The following is a 27837-nucleotide window of genomic DNA, read 5'->3' as shown; positions in this document are numbered from 1 at the left end:
TTTATTTTAAATAAACATGGTATATTCTACACATCTGTAGATGAACACAACTTTACATTAGCCATTTTTAACTTTTAGAATTTCTGTTGCAGCATCTTCTACATTTGACAGTGTTGACTTCCATTTCATAATCAACTGCACAATACCCAAAAAAACCTATTTACTTAAGTGAAGCTTTGTTTTTCATGACCAAAGATGGCTCTACAAGTACAAAAGCATCTGTTAAACAGTTATCCCCATCTATTTATTTTTTTAAGTGAAGTCTGTACAGCCTTTTTTTTTTGGTTCTGTTCCATTGCCTGCATAGAAATCAGCATAAAGCTAAGTTGCAAGCTAAGCTTCACATTAGCAGTGCAATGAATGGCATCAAACTTCATGAAACAAAGATACAAACATTGTCAGCAAAATACAACTATGTAAAAAACAATATTAAGACCAGTATATTTTGTGGATCAAAACTAGACTAGCTTTAAGTACGCAAACTTCCTCAGGAAAAATGCTTCTTCCTGATTCACATGAAGAGAATGAAGCATGCATCAAAAGCCTTTGTTCATAAAGCAATGCCCATTAAGAGAGTTCCGTGGTATCATAAGGCAAAAGAGATATTAAGGTGGATGAAGCATTTTGGCCCAGAGTATGTTTTACAACACATACATACACATTGCACTTGTGTAGCATGACAGATAAGGATTGGCTCAGTAAGGTAAAAATATCCATTTTTACAAATACATGTCATTATTGCTAATTTGCTACACATTACCACCCAACTTTTAAAGCTGCTTTGTTGGTATTAGCCTTGTAATTAGCAGCTCACATTCATGGTGACAATGGTATTCCTTATGAAGAAAAGTAAAGCAGCATAAATACAGCTATATAAACAAAAGGCTTATGCAGCATCCCTCTCTAGCTTTGCTGTGTTTTTTAATTAAAGTGTTCAAAGAAAACAAGTCCAGTTCACCACAAATCAGGAAGTCACAATGAGGTTGGAAACCAAGCTACAGGGAGAAGGGAGGGGAAAATGATGGCATGCATTTAAATCTAGTCCTTTTAGTCATACCACTGGAAGACAAAAGTCCAATTTAAAGACTAGACTAACAGTAGATGGCAAAAAGCCAAAAGTAGACTTAGTTTGATACTTAAATTAATATTACAGTTTCAATCAGTAACAGCAAACTCACCTGGCCCTTTAATATATTCACAGTAATGACTGTAATTGAGTACGTAATTATGACTAGTAAAGGTCTGTATATTCACTTTAAAAAGATACTAAATACCTGCATAATGAAATTACATTCTCAAGACATTGAATAAGAAAAGAGCTCACTTGTGAAATGTTTCTAAAATGTATTTCCGCTCCCTTCTACCCTTGACCATGTCCCCCTCAACCCCCACAATTCCATTCCTCCCACCCCCTCATAATATTCACTCACAGGGGAAAACAAACACCCCTTAAAAAGAATGGAATGGAAATATTGAAGGGGATGAGCTTGGCTAGCTAAAGCACAGTGCTTAAGAAGGTTCAAGACAGAACCAGATCAGAGTTGTCCAAAAGATGCACAATACATGCCTGACCAGTAATTCCTTCCAACACATTCTATCAAACTCAGTCCACTTTTGGTTCATTGCAATGACTAAATTATTTTCATATATACATATAAACACAAGATTCCACTTTACTTCAGTTTGTTTTTGCAAAGCATTTTTACCTTTCCATTTATTTTGTTCTGCAGCAAACACAAGAGGTAGGCATAAAGCATTTAGGAGCTTCTCCCCAAGGTCCTGTTACTAGCTCAAATTAGTGGGATAAAAGAGAAGTCAGCTGTACTTCTGAGATTTTACTAGGTACAGCCATCTACAATCCAGCTGGAAAATAGCTGTGTGAACCCTGGATTTGCTAGGTTAGCACACCATGGAATAAGAAGCTGTTCATATCCAGGAGGATACTTTTTTTTTTATTTAAAATGAGTTTACTGCAGAGCATTCCTATGGGAAATAAGATGTCATGACCAATTCTCTCCATTTCTATTTGTACATGGAAGCAAGGTTCTGTCTGGCCAAGACTACAGATATATTTTCACAGATGCAAGTGCCATGCAAGAATAAATTAAAGAACAGATACCAAAACAAACATACATACAAGTAATAAAACTACTGAAGGTAGATTTTCTTAAAAGTATTTATATAAACAATTTATAATACTTTTCTCCCGCCCCCCAACCACCCCAGAACATCCCCCTTTCTCTTTTTGACATTCACAGTTACAAAGCTGTGGCTATACATCAAGAATTTCTTCTGCAGTGCCTCCACAACGTAATCTGTATCGTCGTGTCCTCCAGCTAATAGTGGGGTCCCACAAAGCAGATAGGAAAATATAAATTGTCATGGATTCTCTGATGAACCAAGCTACTGCATAATCCAGTTTTGAAAAACACAAAGGACCACCCTAGGAATAATAAAAAATAAACATAGTGATTATCCAAAAGTAATTTTAAATAATTTAAAGCATTTTTGATACAGGCAAGCCTATTCTAAAGCTCATCATCCAGGTTTATATGTCAACAGCATATTTTTAATAAGCAAATAATGTTTTCCTGTTCAAGCCATGATTACCCATATTAAACATGAGGACTTCAGCAGAATGACCAGAAGATTGGAGAAGAGACTAGTATGCAAAGCAAAAGGCAAGGAAAAGTGTGACAATTTCACTTTTTTCTTTTTGAGGTATGTAGAAGGTGTTCAAGCAGACAACTGAGTTCTCGCCACAGACCCCAAAAGAACAGCATCTAGACAGATGCATATTGCACAGGAAAAGTGGGACTAAGAAAGATGCTTCCAGTCTCTCTGTATTTTCTGCTTCTTTGAGAACTGTCATGCAGAGCTGAAAATCAGGCTTCAGAAGAAGAGTAAGCACAAAGCTCCTCTACATGCTGCTCATGGCAAGAAGAGCAATTAGAAAGGTGACCATTAAAACTGACCTTCTGGAGTTCTACAGAATCAACACAAGATTTAATTTTCTTTTTTTTTTTTTTATTTCCAATAGTGTTAAGACTACCAAAAGAATATTTTTCAGTGTGAGAACTATTTGATTTTTGAATATACAGGTAATTACAGATCAAATCTGGATGGAATACAGCCACAAGCAGAAAGTAGTCTAAATAGTTCCTGCAGCGTTAGAAGGAAAAATCCTGCTCTGATCTGTGACATCTTTTTATATTAAAAGTTTTTGAGGTCTCACTTTCAGTGACTGGAAAATTTTTTAGAAGTAGGCTACAGCTGTACTGTAAGTCCATTATTCCAAAAACAGAGTGAAAAATGTACTGAAGAGAACATATACACATCAACAAATCCTAGACAAAGTGAAAACTAAGATAAAAGAAAAACAAACATCAAACTCCACAAAGCTGCTGTTCTTGTGCTGTTTGGAAAAGCTTAAAATATGTGGATATGCCTAGCCAGAGCAGACTAAAAATGTGAAGATGAAGGGGACAGATATCAGAGTCTACACAAAGGCAGGTGTACATAGAAAACAAAATTACAACCAAGCACACTTATTCTCTTTTATGGTATTACAACTGAATATGGAAGACTGCAAAACAACCTGATTTGACCAGTTATTTCATTGATGTCAAGAGAATTAATTTGTTATTACAATGTGGCTTAGCTTTCTGCTGAAGCAGACAACACTAGTAACTTTATTAACCTCTAGAGAAAACGAAGCTACATACCTGAACACCTTTCAGTTGAATGTAGTCAAATATAAACCATGCCAAACAGTGACACAGGAAAAATACCATTATATCCCATCTAAACACATGATGAGCTGCCCATCCAATAACCAGACTGGCAACAAAGCACTCAGAGATTGGCTCACAAATTATTGTGGCAGGTAACATATTAATTCGCAGTTTGGCCCACCTAGAAAAAGACAAACAAGTCAGTTCCTTCTATGCATTATTCTTTATCTACTCTTTCCCCACGTTGTCAAATGATGAGGTATCATGGTCTTTTCCTAACAATGCAAGTTTAATCTTGTCTGATTTACATCTCCAAATAAAATATTGTTTAAATTTTCAGTTTCTAAGATACCGCACCTAGCATTTAAAAGGTACTGAGAGGGTTCTTTTAGATTTTTTTAAATATTTTTATCAGTCATACTTCTGTGCAAAGTCAGTGCTTCTCTCCTAACAGTAATGAGAAGTGTGCATCAAGCTGCCTACTGGAACCTCAGCATTCCAGACTTCAGATCAAATTAGCTTGAAAATATATTTGTTCTCATTATCAGCTCATACACATCAGAAGCAGGTGACAGAAGTAGGCAGGAGAAGAAATAAAGATTAAAATTTTACCTGATCATTCTGCACTGAAACTGAGAGATAGAATATGAACCCGAGTTTTGCATTGCAACTTGTGTGGCCATCGCAAATTTCCAGCCCCTAAAAAATTAATTTATTATTGAAAAAAACCATGAGAACAAGAGATACAAAGAACAATTAGAGAACAAACATCCAAAAATCTTATTAGGCTTGAAAAGTTTCTTTGGCATATGTTCCATATTAAATGGGTATAATCAAGAAAGTTAAATGTATTTTAATCAAGTCTCTTCACTGAAAAAGCAAACACTGGCTGAATAACACAAAGCAGGTTTTCAGAAACTTTTTCTTAAGAAGACTTAAAAAGCAATATGCTTACTTCAGAATCATCTTACCGATCAGCTATTGCTTTGGCCATAAAGTAATCTTCAGCAATATATTGTGCAAAAGCTATCAGTCCTCCAGCTTGGTCCAAAACATCCTTCCTCATCAAGCATGACATTCCTGTTACACACTTAAAGCCAGTTAAGTGGGCTGAAATATATGACCTAGGATGTGAAGTTCCAAAATAAACCTGCAAAACCAAGACAAGGCTTTTAAAACTCTGTATATATTTAAGTTCTACTCTTTGACACTTTTCTTCCAAAAATGTTTGGAGGGTAAAAAAGTGCTAGACATGGACAGATATGACAGTGTAATTGGAAATAACTTTATTGCCAGATAAGAAATCTAGTCTATGACCAAATCTGAGGAATCTAGCAGGCTGCCCAGGGAGGTGGTTGAGCCACCATCCCTGGATGTGTTTAAGGGTCATTCAGATGTGGTTTTAGGGGATATAGTTTAGGGGAGAACTTTGTAGAATAAGGATGATGACTGGACTCTTATGATCCCAACCAGAAAGATCCTATGATTCTATGACTTTGGCTGTGCTTTTACAAACGTATAAGCTGATTTAAAAGCACCTATTAAGCTACAGTATTTAATTTGGTATTTAACTTCTGAATTTACTGAGGTTGTTCTCAGGAAATACATTTTAAAAATCTTTTAATTTACTAGTCACTAGGAGTAGTATATTTGTTGGTGATAACTGACAGACACAGTGTCTCCTTTCTCTTACAAGGATTAATTGCATTACTGCACACCTGCTCTTGCAAACTTACTATATGGTTGCACAGAAGGAGGGGAATTCTGTTTACTTAATGTACTTGCAAACAGAAATAGCAAAGAAAAAATTCAGATTGCAAGTGAGTCTTCTTACAAGATTCAGTAACTTAAAACTTGGAGTGTCCTATAAAAAGACAGTGGGAATTAGTACTAGCACCTCTCATTACTATGCTTCCTTATAGACAGTCTTCACACTGGTCTTACAGATACAGTAACCCATTTAAGCAAAGGAGTGCTCACCTTGCAGTGTACTGGATCTGGGAGCAAAAAGCTCCTCCAGAAACACACAAGCAGGAGTTGCAATTCTTGTGACTGTAGCACGTAGCAGTGCTAAGGGCCCCATGCTATAGCTCCTTATTCTTCTCTTAGAAGAGGAAATTCAGACAAAGATCACTCAAGCTGCCCTCCCTCCATGCAGTAAAAGAGTACTGAAGTTCACTGCACTTTCATCTCTCTTATTTCTGCCTTTGACACACATTAGTTAACCTTGGGGCCAAAATACATGCCTTATACATGCCAGATTAGAGGAAAAGATACTTGTTTAAAATACATGCCTTGAGACACAAGGAACAACAAGTAAACTTGGCCTCTTCGTTCTACAGAAGAAAACTTACTATGAAGAAAAAAGAGAATAGGACAGAGTGACTGTTATCAAGATGGTGGACAGTAATCAGCTGTTCACTTTCTCTTTCAGAACAAGTGTTAAGTGACGTGAAATAGAACTACAGAAGAACAAGGGCCAGAGTGAACAAGATGGTGGTTCCTGTAACAGATGGTAGATCTATGGAACTTTTTGGGAAGTACAGTGACATGTTCAAAATCTATATGGATTCAAAGAAAGAATGGAAAAGTTCATGTAAGTAATATGTCTTTACTATCTTGAGGACTAGTAGATACCCAAGTCTACTTCCTCCTCAGGAAGTCTCTAAGCTCAACACTGCAGAAAGTTGACAGTATTACAGGAAAACAGGATGTAAGCCTTGTTTGCATTCTACACTCCTCAAAGGCTGTGCCTATAATCCCTGCAGGAAGTAAGATGCCATGTGAGCTGGACTTTGGTGACTTGTCATGGCCATTTCTGTGGTCCTTTTCAGACATCAAAATAGAATTAATGGCCCTTTCTGACTAAACACTAGAAAGACTTTGGCGTTATTTAAAAAATTATTAGAATTGACAGCAATTTTCATCCTGTAATCTTTGTATTTGTATTGTAAACTTAAAATAATGAATCAATGTTCAGAGCAACACAGTAGAATTTTGGAGCATGTAAAAGATATCCTACAACAGTTTGAAGTATGAGTGCAGCTGGAAAAAAACATTTCTTCACTCAAAAGGTACAAGAGGAGCTATACAACTTTCAGTCAGCAAGGACCTGGCATTAAAAATCAAAACCAACAGACACCCACCTGTTCAAGTGTAGCAGCAAAACCCTGTCTGTCTGCAACATAGGGAAGCCCATGGACCAAGCCCACTTTTTCAGTCATCTGATTGGCCATATCTGTCAGTGTGTCTGGAGTTACTAACCAACAAACAAACAAACAAAACACAGTTCATTGACCAGTTCTGCCAACAGCAGACTACTGTACAGAGACACAAATTCTTTCTCTTACCAGTATCAAGAAGCATGCCTACTTTGATGCACAGTATTTTGCAGGAACAAAGTTTCAGAAAAATAATAACAGTAACTGATTTCATAATTATGATCAACTACAAATATAATGGAAACCTTTTGAGAAGCATTTTTCTTAATGGGATTTCCACCTTTAATGAGAGATTGAACATTTTTATATCACAAACACATTTTTTCCAGATTTTTAAATTTCACTTCTACTTGTGTTCTCACAAGTAGAAATAATCTCCAGCAACTTCTTCCCTACAGGAAATAATAGCAATATAATAGTCACCATATTACAATAGACACCTACCTCTGATTCCACTATCACAAATCCATATGAGATCATATTTGGCAACTTCATACCCAGGCATTAAATTATTAATTTTAGGGTTGATGCCAACTTTCTTGCCACCTAAAAAATACAAACATCATACACAAACAATGTATAAGGCTTTTTTAGAATTCAGACTCAAGACCCAAAAAGTTTAGACAGACTAAATAAAGGCTGATGTTTACCTATCAGTTCTTAAAGCCCACTTGCATGAAAGAACTTCACTTTTAATTATTCCCTTCATATCTGTGTTTTAGATCTTACTACAACTACATGGAGAATTTAAAAGTAAACAGGCAAATACTTCCTCAAAATGGGGGAGTAGCAAGGTTGCTGTGATTAAAAGGGCACTAGAACTACAAATCTTATTACTACATTCTGTAAGATAAATATTCTCTACCTCTTATTTCTAAAGGCTACTAATTACAATAATTAAATTCCACAGAACATTAAGTTCTAATTTTAGCAAAATAATTAAGGAGCAAAATAAAAGTGAAGTACCTGTTTGTCTCCTGTCAGAGAACAAAATGGCATTCTACTACCTAGTTTTAACATCCCTTCCCTCCTCTAATTCAAATGAAAGGAAAGAAAGAGTCCTAGAGCCTAAGCTTTTGAAAAGGGATTGTTACAGGACCTCAAAAACACAGCCACAACTCCAGGTCACTTCCTAAACATTCAGTTCAGTTCAAAGACTTGTACAAAGTCTGTTGTTTAAGATTAAGAAGGAAACAGTTGTGGGAGTTGCATAATTCCTTCTTCTTAGAGCTTTTTTGGACTAATGTCACAGATTGTGACTTCAAACTTACTTGCTTACCGCAAACTGATTAAGCTACAAAACAAAACCAGGCTGAACAAGACAGCTATTTATTTTAGAACACTGTTAATAAAAACCTAAAAACATCATACAAGTAAGAGTCCCACCTTTGCATTGCTTTGCTTACCTATGAACAGTCTGGCATCAACATTTGGGTATTTGCCAAGAAGCTTTTTGCATACATCAATAGCTGGATCATCATGATCTTGTACACAGAGCAGTACTTCATACTGGCAAAAACAAAAATGTATACACACATTTACACACACACATACTTAATATTACTGTGGTCTAGGAAATTAGGCTTAAGAGTGTACCAAACTGAGAAGCACTATTATAGAATTAAAAATAAAACCAACGGGGTTGTTTTACAGCTAAGTAAGACTCTTTTTTATAAGTACTTGCTTTTGCATTTAAAAACAAGACCCAAGTCTGTTTCCCAACAAACTCTTGTTCTGAGGAATTTTAGTTTTGCAGTTATCAGAAGGGTTTCTCTTAGGCATGAAGCACCCTGGTATGCAAGGCAGAATTTGTGTTTCCACTTCCATTTTTGCTTAAATGACTCTTAAATCCAATCTTATATTCAGTGAATTAAAGCACACAAAATATTACTTGACTGCAAACCTCTGAACAGAGTTGAAGACAATTCACAGATAGAAGTATATGTACACTTACATAATTGCATAATAAAGCTAAGCTCAGGAACATGTAGATGCATATGTAATGTACATATATTTTCCTCATTAATAGAATAATTCTTTTAAAAAAATCAACAAGAGCTAAGTAAAAACTCTGTTTCAGCAATCAAGCTACATGATTGTTACATGTGAGCTATGAAAAAGGGATGAGAAAACAGCATTTAAAAAAATCACTATTTTGAGACAGCTTTGCAGGCTTTGATGGAGGTATTTCTGTTTCTGCAATAACAGCAAATTCCTTAAATACTCTTTACTTGATATAAGCTTCCTCTCTTCCTGTAAGAATTACTGAACTATTAGAACAAGTTATTAAAGCTCCAGTCCAAAGAGTAACATTTAGAAAATGCATATTAATGATCAAGATACCTGGGAACCATTCTTATAGTCCAAGATCTAAAACCAAAATCTCACTAAAAACAATTTACTTGGATGTTGATATAGCAGTTGTAAATAGAGTCCCAATTAGCAATGAAAAGTGCTATAATATTCCATCACCTTACTGAACTTTTTCCGGTAAAAATACTTAAGCAATAATAATTTAAATTTCTATAGCTGTCTATGGCCTCAACAATAACAATCTCCAAAGTTCAGTAAGAAGTATTTTATATAACAGAAGACATTAAGTTAAATACATAATTCAGGAAAAAATAGTATGGTAAACACAAAAACCACAGCAATTTAACTGCATTCAAAATATGTGGAAACTTAAAAACACTAACCAGTAAATGGGAGCTGGCAAGACTTGGTCTAGCACTGCAGCCTATCAGACAAACACATCTCTGCCTCTCAGAATGCAAACTCAAAGTTGATTTGCCTAAAGAACAACCAGTATTTGATTTTTATTTGATTTCTACTAACACAGAAAATGGAATTGAAAGAGCAAAATACTTGTCTTATGAAGCAGACAGGTCTTTCCACAATAGAACAATCTTGACAGCATGAACACCATAAAATTTACCAACTGAAGAAATAATTTATTGGATGAACAATAAAGAATTATGTAAAAGTGCAGCAATTTTTCCTAGTTTTTAAGTAACTAATCCTCACTCCCCAATTGCAATGACACTTCTGTATCTCTGTTCTCCAAGAAATTTAACCAGAAATACTGAACTTGGATACTGCAATATTTTAAAACAGTTATTCAAAATAAAACATTCATAATAAATGGCCTCTGTATGCAGTAACAATATAAAGAACTACAAAATGTATGTATAAAGCAGGTTCATTTGGACATAACATGAATTGGAAGATTTCTGCTCAAATTACAGTATGCACAGCAAATAAGAACTTCTTAGCGATAACAACATTATGTGTTAAGTCCTGCAGTTTAGAAGGTGCATAACTGGCTTCTAAGCAAGACCCAAGTGTTTCACACATGGGGTACCTGTGAAGAATGTAAGAGAATTAGTATCACTGTAGGTTGAACTCAGCTTCACTGGAACAAGTTTAAGATTATTCTTTTCTAATAATTTTTCCCTGGACAACTAAACTTTGGATACCGGGCAATACTGATGCTCTAATTTTTGTGGTGCAATGTCAACCCCTTAAATGAAGTATATTTATACCCTGCTATTGTACAGAAGTGTTTTCAAAGAGTCTGGGGATCTTGCTTGTACTGTATCATCTGTACCCCAGTAAACTGAAGCACTCACACCCCCATTTCCATTTTCACTCTCCTTGACAAAAATGCTATTGTCACTATTGTTATCAGATCAGTGTGGAGCAGCAATATTTTAAGATTTCCATGCATATGTCTCAGTTATGAAAAGTAAGGGTCAAGACTGTCTGCCAATGCAAGATTCAGCATAACTGTTTTTCTGAGTTCTCAAACAAATTGTATTTGTAGGCAAGTGTTTCAGCTGCACATTTTTATACTCATTATAGTCATAAAACAGCTTAAGATATTGTTACCATTTATTTGCACTGTTTGCAACACTGGCATACATAGAGTGCCTCAAGTATGCTTAAACTTATCTTGGCTACACCTAATCTTTATTGCACTTTTGTTGAGTCCAAAGGATGAAAAGCTTCAGTCATGAACATTCAAAAACTTTTTTTTCAAACTTCAAAGAAAAACTACCCAATTTTTCGTAATTTCCCAATGGTGGGTTTGTTTTTTCTTGTTTTTGTTTTTGGTTTTTTCCATTGTTTCACCCTGCTTGCTTATAAGTTTAAAGCTCTCAGTAAGAAAACACAAAGAAAACTCATTGTGCAATGTATGTGTAGTCTGTACAATACGCATACTCTGACCTTTTACAACTGAAGAAGCATTGTAAAAAGTAGTTTCACAAAGAACTGGGAAAAGAGGCTTTATTAGAAGTAAATTAGAAATTTTAGAATTCAGGAGTTATGCAGTAGAAAACAGTCCTTTTTCCATCCACAGGAATATGTATCAAGTAGTGAATGATGCAGCAAATATTTTCAGGTTTCTTCTTTGAGTTGTAAGGTCCTTGGAGCAAGGACAACATCTGACAGAGTTATCATCTATCTTACAAACAGTGTTCAATAGCAAATGCAAGCTTCTATTAACTATTTGTTTCCCAACACCAATAAGTGGCTTAGAAACTATCCTGCCTACCAGCAACATGTAAGGTACACCACCTCACCATGGAGCAATTCTTCATTAAATGAGCCATCAGTAAGAGCTATCAGAGAGTTCCAGGCTATCAGATAAATGTTCTCTATTAGAGGTTCTGTTACAGCAAAGTAGTTTACTGAAGAGTGTGTCTGGCATCTCAAATTTTTTGCTTGATTGAAGGACTTCACACTGCTATTAACACCATGATATAGGAATAATGATTAAACACATCTCAGTGAAGTGCAGAGTATGTCTTTCCCCTAAGCCTTGTTTATCTTCCTTTGTAGACAGCTTGTTTAAAATTAGTAAGTTCTGCTTGCAACATGTAAAATATCTAATTATGCATTTGATGGAAGGCAGAACAAGACATAATCAAGTTACATATTTCTAGCCCAAAATCCTGATATGACTTATGGAGACATAGGAGGAAAAAACAAAAGATACACTAAATTGTATACATACTTTTGGGTAATCCAGCTCAAAGAAGGTTTCTAAGTTGTTGATCAGGTTTGGATCCACACCTTTTAATGGCTTCAGGAGTGAAACACCAGGAAGCTTGCTATATGGCTGTTTATCCGTGGCTTTTTTATTGAGGTGAAGGCGTCTGCAAGAAGCATACATATACCACCACATAAAGAAAACACACTAGAGAAATCCATGCAAAATGTAGTCAGAACTGAGGAAGATTGAGTTATAATTGCTGCAAAAGCAAGTTTTAGTTGTAGTATCAACAGCTAATTTTAAAAACCTGACAGTTGATGAGTCAGAGACAATGCCTAAAAAACCATTAGCATTGTATGTAGGTTAAATTCAACCTTATTCAACTTAGACATTTCAGATTAATGCATTTTGCACTATGCATTTTTAACAATAAGAGTAACACCTTTTTCACGCTGCATAGGAGATGAGATTTTTCTGCCTTCCTCCACAGAACTAAAGCTCCTAATATTATAAACAGGTTAATCAGAAAAAAAAAATTACTGTAAACAAGGAAAAAAAAAAAAAAAAGGCTCAGGTGCTTTTTCCTGCATTATCACACAAAACTTAGTTAAAAACTTAAAATCTTAAAGAAAGTTGAAAGCATGGGGAAGGAATTGATCCCAGTGATCAATTTGTTAACAAACATCTCCAAGAAGAGAATTAGGAGCAATCAACTGTAGTATAAAAGTCCTAAAACCTGGACAAGAGGCTGGTTCAGAGGCATGGCTAAACTGAGGACACAATTGTGCACAGTCTCTGGTATCTCAGCAATGAAGATAAAGCATATTGACAGTCATGTCACAGCTCACCAACAGGAATTTTTAATCCTACAGCCCCATATGAATGAATGCAGAATTAAATTTTGAAAGCTTCATGGGCCACTATACGATGAAATTTGCATTAATAAATATATATAATTTGAGCAAGTACGAGAATTTTAAAAAATTTGTAATTTTACAAATTAAAATTTGTAAATTAGTGTATAATTACTGCATGCTGTATAAACTGCATGCTGTAGTTCTCTAACATGCATAGCAGTCAGATTGAAAGAATATTTCATTGCAGTACGTTCCTAGGGGTATCAATTCTTAGCTTAAAAACTTCTGCATATGGCCTCAAAAAAAAAAAAAAAAACCCAAAAAAATCCCCCCAAGGTCCCCTAAACAACAACCCAAAACCAACCCACCAAACAAAAAAACCCACCAACAAATCATAAAGTCACATTCCTAGGAAGCACACTCCTGAGAAATGTGTTTGATCAAGTAAGCTACTGAAGTATGAAGGAACTACACTAAGAGAAGAAAATCCATAAGTTCTCTAGAGTTATTTTTTTCCCCAAAATGGGACAGTGGCATCACATTTGTTACCCTACCAGCCCTGCACCCATAATGCTGTTACAGAGAATAAATAATGGGCTCAGTAAAAAGACAGAAGGATGGTGTCTTTGTACCGAGTCCAAGCCTGGACACTGCAGAGGTAAACTGAAATTATGCTGCTGAGCAACTAACAGCCAGGGGACAGTCAGACCAAGGTAGGAAAAGCAATAATAGTTCAGGGAGCTACCACAAACAGCAAACAAAGGCTTTAGTGCAAATAAGAAAGGAAGGTCTGAATTCTTTGACCAGGAGAAACAAAAGGTAGATAATGCAAGGGGGGGGAGGGGGGGAAAAAACAAACAAACAAAAAAACCCACACAGAAAACCAAAAAACCCTCTGCTTAAAAACAGCCTGTAGCAATGCAGGCAGCTTAATATAGAAGCAAAATCCTGGATGAATACGATTTTCAGAGAGAGTGGGTCAATTAAATGGAAAAAGATATGGAGAGAAATTATGACGGCTGTGATAAAGAATAAGCACCGAGTGATAAAACTGCAGATTCTTGCAAGGCATCACATTACAAACCACACTGACACACAGGATTGTACAGGTGATTGAAATCTAAGGAACAGCCTACACATGGTGTGAAGAGAGGGAAACCTCAGAAAACACACAAATGAGGCATGCAGCATCATCAGTTTCTGCCCAGCTATGTAACACCACACCTCAAGACTTGAGAGAGGATCGCTCAGTATGACAAGAACTAATATGCTACCTTAAGAATAAGACTCCAGTTCAGGTTCTCTTCAAAATGCTGCACAAAAGGGGCAGCTTGACATCCTGGAAGCACTGTAGCATTGTGACAATAAGGTAAAGTAACTTCCACGGCAGTAATTGCAATGCTGTGTTAGACTCCATGGAGCCAGAGGCAAATTAACAGTAAACCCAATCATCCTATACTGAAAGGGACTATTTGTGGAGCAGCTTAAACTGAAGAAGAATTCAAAAGTTACAGCTGAAAACCAACCAGAGAAACAGACCAACCACTATTAAAAAAACATAAAACCAAACAAGTTACATTACTCAAACTAAGGTTACTATTTAACATGGAAATCAAAATAATTTACGAATTCAAACAACAGTAACATTGGTGATGCAGATATGCTCTAAACCAAGTTGTGTGTTGCAGAGCACAGAAGTCTCTAAAATAAAGGTCAGGTGAAGCAGTAAGTTGGTATTTTTGTGCACCACCTTGTGTTTTTTGGTGGTTAACCAGAAACAAAATCAAAACCCAACAACAGCAACAAAAAATCCACCAAATAATACAACAAAACCAAAAAAACCCCCAAACCCAGTTTTGTTGCTCAATTTGATACAGGTTATCAAGAAGTGACCATGTGGTATACTGAGCAGTGATAACTCAGTAGCATGGATTTTTTATTTTGGTAGTTCTTTCCTCTGCTGAGAGAGAGAGAGAGAGAGAGAGAGAGTCTAATTTACAGTTGCTTCTGTGGGTTAATTATTACCATGTTAAGAACTGAGAATAAGAAACTTTGCAGGTGCCTGTTAAATGATATACTCTAGTTGGACTACAGGTCATGAAACAATTGTGCATCCTGCTACTTTTTTCTCTCCTATTCTACATACACTACCACCAGACCACATAAATGGAACTCCAGTTTCACTACCTAGGGATTGCAGGCTGATCTATTTAATGCATATATGTGCAAAAATGCTTGTAGATAACCTGGTTAGTGGTCTATCACACAGAATCACAGAATCTGAAAGTGTCTTTCGTTACTAATCAGCCAGTATCTGTTTCAGAGATCAAAGTCATTATATGTTCCTTGGTGCTGTGTTTTTCTGCAGCTTACTGCATTAGACAGAGATTAAAAAAAATTAATTAAGTATGTTTGTATAGTTAGTGTTCTGACAGCACTGGGCATATTTCAGTGCAAAATAATTTATAATGTACTATACACAATACGAACTTTTAAAAGGATTGCTTTCCTTTATTATTTTGAAGTGTACGTGTCATATGTCCTCTGTGGTAAAGAAGACCACTGTGATGACAATACTTGTCTTAACCACCAAAAAATACAAGTTTTTCTGATCTCTATACTGGAACAGTACAGATTTGATGGATGGACCACTTGTTGGATAAGGAACTGTCTGGATGGTCACACCCAAAGAGTTGTGATCAGTGGCTCGGTGTCCAAAGGGAGATGCGTGATGAGTGGTGCTGCTCAAGGGCTGGTACTCAGCCCAGTGCTGTTTAACATCTTTCTTAGCAACATGGACAGGGGAACTGAGTGCACCCTCAGCAAGTTTGCTGACAACAAAGTGCGTGGTGAAGTCAACATGCTGGAGGGAAGGGATGCCATCCATGGGGACCTTGACAGGCTTGAGAAGTGGGCACGTGCACACTGCATGAAGTTCAACAAGGCAAAGTGCAAGGTTCTGGACCTGGATCAAGGCAATCCCATGCATGAATACAGGTTGGGAGGAGAAAGGATCGAAGGCAAGCACGAGAAGAAGGACTTGGGGGTGATGGTGGACAAGAAGCTTAACATGAGACAGCCAACTGTGTCCTGGGCTGCATCAAAGAAACACAGCCAGCTGGCTGGGGGGGGGGATTCTCCCCCTCTACTCTATTCTCATGATTCCCACCTGGAATACTGTGTCCAACTCTGGAGTCTCCAACATACAAAGGGTATGGAGCTCCTTTAAGATGTCCAGAGGAGAGCCATAAAAATGCTCAGAGGACTGGAGCACCTCCCTATGAAGACAGCCTGAGGGAGATGGGGTTGTTCAGCCTGGAGAAGAGGAAGCTCTGAGATGACCTTATAGCAGCTTTCCAACACCTGAAAGGGGCCAACAAGAAAGTTGGGGTAGGGTTTTTTAGATAGATATGTATCAAGAGCACAAGAAACAATGGTTTAAAACTTGAAGAGGGGAGATTTACGTTAGATATTAGGAGAGAACTAATTTTTACTATGGGGGTGGTAAGACACTGGCACAGGTTGCCCAAGGAAGTTGTGTACACTCCCTCCCTGGAAGAGTTCAAGGCCAGGTTGGATGGGGCCTTGAGCAACCTGATCTAGTGGGAGGTGTCCCTGCCCACAGCAGTGAGGTAGGAACTAGATTATCTTTAAGGTCCTTTCCAACCCTAGCCATGCCAAGATTATATGAATATTTGCATAATTGTACATGACTCACTAGCAGCAAAGATACCTCAGTGTTCCTCCTCCTTGTGCTGCCAGTAACACCAGTTACACAAGACATCATAACAGTATCACTGCCCATACAATCCTATGTCAATTCACTCATTTAACAGATAGTTCAATCTGGGTTTTTTTTCCTCAGAGTTCAGGTTGCATTCTGGCAAACTAGTTAGGAAGCTTCCAGAAGAGTGGGCTTCCAGAAGAGCTGAGCTGGCAATGAACAAACAGCATAACCACCCCTGACCACAGAGTCAGAGCAGGACCAGTGTCAACAAAAAGGAAGCATCAGGGGTGCAACACCTTATTCTAGAACCTTACACAAGGACATACATCAGGTCAGGCCCCTGACAATTCTTTCACAACCAAATCTGCCTCAGCCTTGGGGGGGACTTGTGGGTGTTGGTTGATGAGAAGCTCAACATGAGCCAGCAGTGTGCACCTGCTGCCCAGAAAGCCAACTCTGTCCTGGGCTGCATCAAAAGAAGTGTGGACAGCAATCAGAGGGAGGTGATTCTCCTGCTCTACTCCACACTCAGGAGACCCAACCTGGAGTAATGCATGCAGTTCTGGAGCCCTCAACACAGGAAGCACATGGATCTGGCTGAAGCACCTCTTCTATGATAACACGTTGAGAATTGGGGTTGTTCAGCCAGGAGAAAAGCAGGCTCAATGGAGACCTTCCAGTACCTGGAGGGAACCTACAGAAAAGCTGGGCATATAGTGATAGTAATGGTTTTAAGCCAGAAGAAGGTAGATTCAGGTGAGATATTAGAAAGAAATTCTTTGATGAGAGGGTGATAAGACACTGGAACAGGTTACCAAGAGACACTGTGGATGCCCCATCCCTGGCAGTGTTCAAGAGCAGGTTGAATGGGGCTTTGAGCAACCTGATCTGGTGGGAGGTATCCTTGCCAATGATAGGGGGTTGGAACTGGATGATCTTTAAGGTCCCTTCCAACCAAAACCATTCTGTGATCAGTTTTCTTTCACACCATTCACTCCCTGATAGGTTCTTCTCTGCCCTCATTTCTCTGCCTGAAACAGCTAGCTACATTCTGCCAGCATTCTCAAGTGACTCCTGAAGCTTAAAGCACAGCACCCTTCTACCTCTCTTGGCTGAACGGAAGATGCAAGACACAGAAATGTGCTGGAGACTGTTCAAGACACTTTTGCTTGGCTGTTGGCCCAGGGCCAACCCATCCCACAAGCCAAACAGTGTTCTCAGGTAGGCAGTCTTCCCCATCCTCCCCTCTTGCCACGCAATTAAACAGCCATACAAGCACATGGCAAGTCAATCCACCCATCAACTTGAGTTACACAAGTGTCAGATCCAACAAGAGGGAGGAGCAGAAATACACAGCTGGGAGCAAGTGGAAAGAACTTAAGAGGAAGCGCTAATGTCTCTCTTAGTACAACAGCAATTATAATGAAAAACAATTGACATGTAACTTGGCCTTGATAAAACACTCGTATGGAGGGAAGTAGACAAATCAGAGAGGAAATGGTGAGTAAGAGTCAGGTGCCCACTTTCCAGTCTAGACTTCTTGTGGCTGTCTGCCAGGACAGAAACAATCATAGGTTTGTGCATGCCTGCAAAAAACCTGAAAATAAAAAATGTAATCCTACTGTTTGCATACTTTATGTTGAAAAGACTGCTGGAATTTGTTAGTGCTCCATCAACTGCCAGCTGAAGGTAGAAGGCAGATCAAGCATTTCATTCACTGTCAACGTGTATTTTCTCCTCTACTACACACACCCTACAGAAAAAAAAAACCAAAACAAAAACTAAAAAAACCCCAACCACCTTAGTATGTAATGCCAATAAATCACAACAGGAAGTGGATAGCAAGGGAAATTATTTTAAAAAATAACCTTAAAACAAGTTTCAAAACAGCAAGAGTCAAAGCTTTTTCACAAAAAAAAAAAAAAAAAAAAAAGAAAAAGAAAAAGTTGAATTCAAGGTCTTGAGATGGAATTGAGTGAGAAAGCACCTAGACTGTGATAACTAATTATTCAGAAGGTCCATATTTTCAAAAAGCAAATACCAATTCACCTTTCCCATTTCAGGAAGCACTAGTTCCACCAGTGGCTAGTAATAAAGACAAACAAAATCACACAACACAAAGCAGTAGAGATCCTATCTAGTGCTATTTTACATTTTGATTTTGAAATATTCATAAACATCTGAAATTCTTTAAGAAGCATCTTACAAATGTTATCTAAAAATTCATGGTGAATAGATGCAATCCATAGCTCCACACAGTCTTTTTTTTTTGACAGGGAAGAGGGATGGGAAGGTTAAATTTCTTTCAAATGTGTTGGAGTTTTAAGTAGGAAAAAAAAATCTTTCATGAAGAAGAAGGAGCAAACACTATAGACCTCAACTTAAAACCAGCAAACACTCCCTTTTCTTAATCTAGAAATTCCTTTTCCACTCCCCTCCCTGCCCCCACACCTGCATGATAAAATTGAAACAGACAGGCTCGCATACAACAGAATGTGGTTTAACCAGCAGTAATGGGAACCCTTTTACTGTCTGAATCCTACATAATTTACAATTGAAAAAGCAGAAATGAAACGTGCTCAACAAAAAAACACAGCAAGCTGTCTATAACACAGCCATTACTAGATCATAATAAGCATTAAAATGAACACAGTTTTTCCTTGCAGTCTGTCTGCAGGTTGCCATCAAAATAGCAATTGACTCCCAGTTTCTGCTTACCCACACCCTCAGCCTACTGGTGGCTATAAAGCCGTCAGCTCTGCAAGATAAATTGGATCAGCCTGCTGATCAAACAACTATCCCACAGAAAAAGCTAGCTTGCTGATCAGAGTCACCACATAGCCACATGCTCACTAAAGGCTGACTGGGATGGCAAAAGCGTTTGGAAAGGTGCAGGGGTGGGAGGGGATTTGGATTATCCCCTTGAGCATCAAACCAAGAGTCACAGAAATGGAAATTATTTTTTTTTTTAAACAGACTCCTTGCAACAAACCTTACGCAACGTCAGAGAACTACATCCAACACAACTCATGTTTTATTTGTGAAAGCATCACCAGTGGGTGGCTGTAACTCTGGGAGAGATAAAGCAGCCACAGCAGAGAACTTTTAGTACAGGATCAACCCCTCTGTTTTAAGTATAGGATCTTTTAAAACACAAAGCTGCAGAACTCTTGTACTGCAAGACTATTCTTTTTGGTTTTCTGATTTTATATTTCACATCATTAGGATCAAAAAATAGCTCAGCCCTATTAATTTCATAAGGCATAAGTTTTAAGTGAAAACACCATCTGCTAAACACTATGTAATGTGCTTCCTACAAACCCCAGGTTGATCCTTCCTGCTCCTTTTTTTGTGCAAAAAGATTCCCTTCACTTATCAACATTTTCCAGTTCCTTCTCCCTAAAAGCTTCCAAAACAGTTAACTGACAGTAAAGCATAAATTACATTAACAAATCATAAAAGAGACACTGAGCCAGTATTTTCTCTGAACTTTCAGTGGATGACAGGCCACTTTTTATTTAATAAACTCAGATCAAGTGTTTTCAGAGTACAAAACATCGCACTGAAGCAGAAACTTTACTCAAACACCAAATCACACAAGTTTGAACACACAGTCCCTGGCTCTATTATCCCCAGTTGGGGTAATAAAAAAAGCTGTAAATCTTGTCTGGAATACACAATGGTCAGCAAGACAGCATCACTGCCCTTGCACTGCAAATGTCATGGAGAACTTGAATAAGTCTCCTATAGGGATCATCAGAACTGAAGAAAGCAATTATAAAACAAACAAACAAAACAAACAAAAAAGCCTTTGGAAGAAAATATTAAGTTAATGTTACACATCTCCACACTATTTGACAACATTTCAGAAGGGCGGTTTTTTTTTTGTTTGTTTGTTTGTTTGTTTCCAGCAAATACAAACTAGAAAAATAACTTGGTGAATTTCACTTGCCTTCTCTCTATAAGAAAATAAAACAAAAAACCAAACAAAACAAGCCAAAAAAAAACCACCCACAAAACCCACCTTACAACACTGGGTTCATAAAGCCTCAAAATAAACTACTCCCCACTACACCATCTATATAAATCTGCTTGGAAATATTATAATGAAACATATGTATCATCTCTTTTAACAATGCTTAAAAGAAAGTGTGGAGTATCTTAATTTTGAAACATCTTGGAAGCATTTCAAAAGGTTAACAGGAATACAACCCTTGACAAGGTATTTCAACCAGCCACTGTATCTCCTCATACAGTGCAGTCACAATTAGCAGGCACGGGAAAATGCAGCAAAAATCCTGACTTCTCCAGCCTGAAAATCACGAGTACTCTCTTCTAGCCCATCATAGAAATCTGTGAGGATGAGGGCAAGAAGAATTAAATTTCCAGTTGCTACTAACATTCAAAATTCAAAAATACATGTTCTCATAGAGGACACGTGTCTCAAAGGTTTCTACCTCTTTTCAGCCCAGAATGATACTTCAAGCAAGGCTTATATGCATGTTGATTTAAGCTAAGCTACATTTCAGTAGAAAGCACTTAGGATTTCTCCTCAGTAGCAGCTCATCAACCAAATTCTGATTTTCAGTAGTTTGATTATTCTGTGTCTAATAACTACAGAAACATTTTGCCTGATTCACCATGACATGTAGCACACTACCCATTATCAAGCAGTAGTCACCTGGGAAGTCACTACTATGAAGGCACATTGAGCCAAGACCTCAGGATAAGCATTTAATAAAAAAAAAAAAAAAAAAAAGACACACACAAACAATGAAAATAAATGTTTCACATTGCTCCTCATGGACTGTACTGCTAAGCCTGACATGAGCCCTACCAAGGGTAGGGAGTAGAGGGAACTCTAACAGTCTTTCGTTTATGAAGAGGTGTTTCTGAAGAGAAGGACAATAATTCAAGTACCCAAAAACAGACCAGCTGTCAGCACAAATTGAAGCAAAGATACATTATTAGTTATCCCACTGTTTTAATGAAAAGAGATCAGTCCACTAGAAGCACCTATCAAGCACTCAAAAATTGCTTTAAGAAATACAATTCCAAACCAAAAAGTTACAAGTAGTACTGTCAAGACAGGTCTAATTTTTCACTTAGTACAACAATTCACTTTGGCTTTTCATCTTATTTTACACTTGAAAAACATACTTTTACCTTACTTGTCCAAAAGGACAGCATAAAAATTCCTTTTTGTATGCTACAACCTGCATGGAAAATTTACACATAAGTAGTTCAAGTTCAATAAAGATTCAGCTAAAGAATGAAGACAAATCCTAGAATAGTAACAGCACTCTGCAAGTGCCAGGCATCTTTCAGACACTTCCTGAAGAAAATCCAGTACAATCCAACTTCAATTTTCTGTTTGGGTTTGATTATTAACAAGAGGGAAAGGTGCCTCTAATTATAAGAAATTATGATTTGCATTATCTCCAAAGTCTATTAAAATGCTAGGTCACCTATGCCTCATAACACCTGATAGTGACAGGCAAGTTCTCCAAGGATGACCTTTTAAATTAGATCTAGACTACATTCTCTCCTTACTCCTGCCTGTGACAATGCAGCCTCTGAAGCACTTCCACAAACCAAAGAAAATGCAACCCTTTGATAGTAAAGCTCAACTACAGCTCAAGAGCCACTTCAGCCAATTTATTGCCAGACCACTGACAGTGGAAATACATTGGACAGCCCAAAGGAAGAGAAAGACCTAGCAGATGACAGAGGACAAGCAGAGAGGTCAGGGAACAGAGCAGGGTAAGCCTAGACACAAGTCATGGACTGAGAAGCAAGGGAAGGACAAAAACAGGGTGGCAAGACAACCAAATTAGGGTCAAGAGTAACAGAACTGTTATCTTGTTAAGGATGAAAGGTCACAATTACTATAAAGTAATAGATTACTAGCCAAGAGATCAAAAATACTTCATGTAACAAAAACCAGAACTTAAACATTGGCGGTGTGGGGTGGGTTTTTTTTTTTTTTCGTTTGGAAGCCATGGTTACAGAGCTCTTCAGTGATGGAGAAGTACCTCAGGAAACTTGAACTTCATACATCTGTGCAAACTAAGTTTCCTCCTTGTGCGTATACACATTATAACGAGGCTGGTAATTACTTTTAGTTACATTCAGGTGTTTTATTACACTTATATGTTTCTAAAAATCTTGGGTTTTAGTCAGCAGACAAGACACATGAGCCCACCACATCCAAATGCCACATGAATGCATCATTTATTATTTCTTCATTGACCACTGTAACATACACTTTTTAAAAACCTAGAACTAGCAATATCTTCTTCAACTGAACGTCATGCACTACCCTTCCCAATCACACCTGGGAACTTAGAAAACTCAGTATCCACAGACCATGGATGCCTTAAAGAAAGTGATTTGCATCAAGCGCTATAATTAGAATTGCCACTGATCACTTACAAGAACAAAAGAGACTCAAACCATAACATTACTCCATCGATTCAGTTTTGTGGACCAGGCAAGTAAGAGTGCAAGTAATCAAAGATTAACTTTTACTTCCTTAAAAGTTACTCTGTTGTCTCTCCTCAGTCCCAGAATCACTGTACAATAGGTGTGTTGTACATCTCATCAAGTCATCTTGGTGTTCATGTTAAAATAGTCAAGAACAAAAAGAGAGAGTTAGAATACAAAACCTTCCATTCGTTCTTAGACTGGAGTCTGAAGACATTGTAGAGAAATACCTATGTGTGAAATACCACATTGATTATACTTATTTAAATAAGGTATTTTCTAGGTCCTGCATGCTTTGCTTGCCAGCTTTATTCTAGAAAGAGGCACAGCATATACAGAAAGCACTTATTATTAAACTAGAACCATCTATTTCAAAACACCAAATCAGCTGCAAGAGATCTTACCAGCCAATGATCAGAATTACAAGATGTGTTAAGAGTGCTATAAACCCCAAGAAAACAGCTTTAGTTTGGGTTTATTTTTTCCCTGATTTCATAGGAGTTCTGTTCCTCAATTTGCATGTACTCGGAATAGAAGTTAGTAAGACTCACTAAATGACTATTTTAATAGTCTGCTAAAATTTTAAAATTTACTCCTGAACACTTTAGTCAACACTATATTTTTTCCTTGTTAGGACATCATACAATGGTCCTCCATTTTACAGACAGCCAGGTTGGAAGGGACCTCAAGGATCATCTGGTCCAGGCTTCCTAGGCAGGTACAGTTTAGATGAGGTGGCCCAGCACACTCTCAAGCTAAGTCTCAAAAGTGTCCAGTGTTGGGGAATACACCACTTCCCTGGGGAGATTATTCCAGTGTCCAACTATACTCATAGTGAAAATTTTTCTTCTGGTGTCCAGTCAGGATATCCCTAGAAAGAACCTGAAGCCATTATGCCCTATCTTTTCCTCATGAGTCCTTGTAAAAAGGAAGTCTTCATCTTATCGGTAGCCACACTTTAAGTGCTGGAACATGGTACTAAGGTGTCCACTAAGCCTTCTTTTTCAGTTCTTTTCTTTCTTTTTTCCTATTTCAGATATAGGTGTGCATTTGGGTTTCATCCTGAAAGTTCATTTTAGTTTCTCACAAAAATATACAACCTCAGAAGGTTTCAGAGTCAGTATATCAGACATTTCCATCACTGAACTCTTCCTGCTGGATCAGTTGGTGGCTTAACTTCAACAGAAAAGCCCATATGAAAGCAAAATTGGGTCTTAGACAAGTTCATTTTTGAGTTTAAAGTAGCAACTCAAACAGGTCAAATATCATAGCCTTACTACACAAGGTAATCTATGCAAACTGCACTTCATCTGATTACTAGTTATAAAAACCTGCTATTTGTTCCATGCTTATTAAACTTACTTCACTGCTGAGAGAGCACCAAACCAAGATCCATTTCATAATTACATCAGATAATTCATGAAGATTGGCCTTTTGACTTAACAGTGTGGCTATCTACGTTTCATTGCTTCAGCCAACCTGCTTATTGCCTATCCTACTATACTTCTTCATAAATCAAAACCTACTAAAGGGGGGGGAAGAGGTGGCAAGAGTCAGATTTTGCAAATGCATTATGGTGGAACAGTCTTCTGCAACTGAAACCTTGTTATTGTACTTAGCTAGCCAAAAACCCTACATCTTTTGAAGCAACTACAGGACAAGCTAACACTGTTGAAATGCTGTCAGGACCTCAACCTTGACAACTGACAGCACTTCCAAGACAAAAATAAGTTTACTTTCTTGAATAATACCATTTATCTACTTATTTCAAACATGTTCTAAGTATTTTGCTAAAACAAACATCTAAAATCCCAATGGGTAACCACAGGAGAACTGCTTAGGCCACAACAGTTTTGCTGACATGTTTCTGCATTATTTTAATATTCCAGTGGCACAGACCAGCCCTTCCAAATCACTAGTTCAGTACTGCTATTTGCAGACTGAACAGCCCCTATCCCAATGACTTCAAAAAATGTTAAACCAACAATTCCATTCAAAAAGAGAGAACAGGAAGACTAATTAATTTCATTTTTCCCCTTCACTAGAGGACCTACTTTACAGATTCAGTGTAAATAGTTTTCAGTACAGGGCAAGTTTCATATAATTCTACACTAACACTGCATACTCCTACTGTCACCAAAAAGAATTTCCATCAGTAAGAATCCTTCATACCTTTGTGGTGTAGGAAAGGGTGCAGTGTGCTGTGCCCACCATCCAAGGCAAAAGTCCCTGTGAGAGGAGGGGCACTAGTAATAGTGCCCAATCACTCAAATTTTCAGCATTAACAATCACCATCAATCTGGATCCCCTCCCCCATAAATGAACTCCGACAGTAGACATACACACAATTGATTACCTCCTCCTGATAATTCCCCTCACAGGGCTAATTTTGCTTGCAAAACCAAGCCATTTCTCCACATACCACCCCACCAGACAATCCCACAGCTCTCCTCCCTTTTGCAAGGCAGAGCTTACAAGGAGCATAGGCTTCAAACTCAACGGAGCCGTGCTTTCTCCAGCCACCAACTATAGCACACCAGTTCTGGCTTCCCAGCAACACCACAGCTACCACAAGCTCATCTCCCAGTTGCTGTAGGTGTCCAACAATTCCTTCACTTCACTGCAAGCAAAGGACTGCTGAGTGGTCATGTTATGGGGAATATCAGTCCGGCTTCCACAGATCTTCCAAATCACTTACCAGGGCAGCTCCTCCACAGCAGCTTGAAGTTTGGTGACTTTAGAGCTACCAGCTGCTCACCTCCAACTAAGGGCCACTTTTTCACACTGAACTCTAAATACCCCGCTGTTACCACCAGCTCTTTACTCCTGAAAAAGACTCAGCTCCTGGCTCTGGACCTGGGTGGAATCTCAAGAGCCCACTGGAAGCACAGCTTTCTCCAGGGTCGGGTCACACAGGTTGGGTCTCACCTCAATTCTTACCCAACTCCTCCACAGCTGTCAAGTTTTCCACCTGTTAACACACTGTTTGCATTAACTCCCCATACATAATACATACACTTGCAGCAAAAATTCCTAGTAAACACAACTGCTTCCAAGTTTCACACCACTGCAAATATTCCAGCCCCAGGACACACCAGGTCCAGCTGCTACCTGCACTACCCACCAATGAGACCAGTGTCAATTCAGTGACTTCTACTTACTTTAAATTATTTCCAGTTAACAGGCAATGTATCGCTGACCTGCTTACTGAAGAAAAAAGACAACCAACCACACTTTTAGGGAAGCACCTTTCATCCTCCTCCCCCAGGCTTGGCTTCAGTCAGTGACCTTTCCTCCTCACATTTCTATCTGAACTGCTCATTTCCACTGCACCTTACACCCAGTCCCTCCCTTTAGGGGGTGGGGGGGGGGGGCCCTCCTCAACCAGGCTAGAGTCAGTGCCAGTATGTAATGGTTTTTCTGCCACACCCTGCATCTTACTCATTTTCCTCCACTGCTGGCTTCTTCTTAACTGTTAGTCAGCTCCAGCAGGTGTACCTGTTCAGGAGTGACTTATCTACAGGTTGCAGTACCTTTGGCAGAGGTTTCTTTTGACAGTATGAGTCCTCCATGGGCAGCAGTCTCCTTAAAGGTGGGTCACCCAGATGCTGCAGTCCCTTAGGGTGTCCTCACCCCAGCAGGTCGCAGCCCATTCAGGGCTCTCACACGGGTAACCCGCAGTCCATTCAGGACTGTCCCTGTACCCGTGCGCAATCCCTTTGAGAGTGCAGTTCGCGTGGCACCGGCTACTACTAGAACTGCCCTTATTTCTCAAAAAAAAAGAAAGAAAAACCCAAAACCCAATAACAACCCAATTAAATTTAAAAAAAACAACACAAAACAAAACCAAACGTGTACTCGGAGGTTCAACCCTGTCTGCTCGGCACAGGGTACTGCCTTAGTTCAGCTGCTCCACTCAACTCTTCTTGCAGAGTCGGAAAGCTACACGTTTTATCACTGCTCTGCTCTTCCACCACCAGCGGGAAAACCTCGCTTTACAGGTGTACCAGCAAAAAAGAAAACCCAAGCAACCTCGCAGCGCTGAAGGCAAAGAAGCCAGGGCGCAAACCCAGGCGGCGGACACCTACGGAGAAGAACTTTCATGGTGAGGCCGATGGCGAGGTACCGGCCGTGCCCCCTCCAGAGCCGAGCCGACCCGAACCCCCCCTGCAGACGGCCGGGCCTGACGGCGGGAGGGAGCTCCCCACACTCACAGGTGCGTGTCCCCCAGGGCACGGGGAGGGCGGCGGGAGAGACTCCCTGTGCCCGGCACCCGGGAAGCAGCGGCGGGGGAGCCGCGGGCAGACGGTGGGGTAGCGGGGGACGAGGCCCGCTGCCGGGATCCTCAGCGGAGGGGCCGCCAAGGCAGGCGAGGTGAGAGGGAACAACGCCGGCGCCATGCCCTCCCCCCTTTCTCCGCCGCGGCCCGCGCTTACGTGTAGATGATGGACATGAAGTGCATGAGCCAGAGCACGACGAAGAGGATGAGTCCGAAGATGGCGAGTCCCGCCAGGGCCAAGGCCAGCACAGCCATCCCTTGGGGCGCAGCGGCCCTAGCAGGAGCCGTCGGAGAAGCGGGAGCGAAGTGAGGGAGGGTCTGTCGGCGTGTGAAGCCGGCGGCTGCCCCGGGCGGGCTCACCCAGGTGGTGGCGGTGGCGGTTCTGAAGCTGGTGCTGCTGCCGTCCCTACCGCGGCAGCCTCCGCCCCGAGAGCCACTCGCACACTGAGGAGGAGCAGGCGCCGACCCGTCCTGTCGCCCACCGCCGCGGCCCCCGCCTTTCTGTCAGGCGCAGGCCCCGCCCGACCCCCGCCGGCG

General features: G+C 39.2%; 1 protein-coding gene across 1 annotated transcript; it reads right to left on the bottom strand.

The window, feature by feature from the left end:
- Nucleotides 1-27837, bottom strand: UGCG (UDP-glucose ceramide glucosyltransferase). The gene is made up of 9 exons (XM_071730030.1): nucleotides 27458-27837; nucleotides 11973-12114; nucleotides 8362-8464; nucleotides 7400-7501; nucleotides 6881-6993; nucleotides 4706-4884; nucleotides 4347-4433; nucleotides 3726-3915; nucleotides 1-2443 (listed from the first exon to the last, which is right to left on the bottom strand). The coding sequence occupies exons 1-9, from the start codon at nucleotides 27553-27555 to the stop codon at nucleotides 2273-2275; spliced, it is 1185 nt and encodes a 394-aa protein (XP_071586131.1). The 5' UTR covers nucleotides 27556-27837; the 3' UTR covers nucleotides 1-2272.

This window comes from Heliangelus exortis, chromosome Z, assembly GCF_036169615.1.
Source record: "Heliangelus exortis chromosome Z, bHelExo1.hap1, whole genome shotgun sequence".
NCBI lineage: Eukaryota > Metazoa > Chordata > Aves > Apodiformes > Trochilidae > Heliangelus > Heliangelus exortis.
Note: the sequence above shows the minus strand (reverse complement) of the source record. Positions and strands in the feature narration are given on the sequence as shown.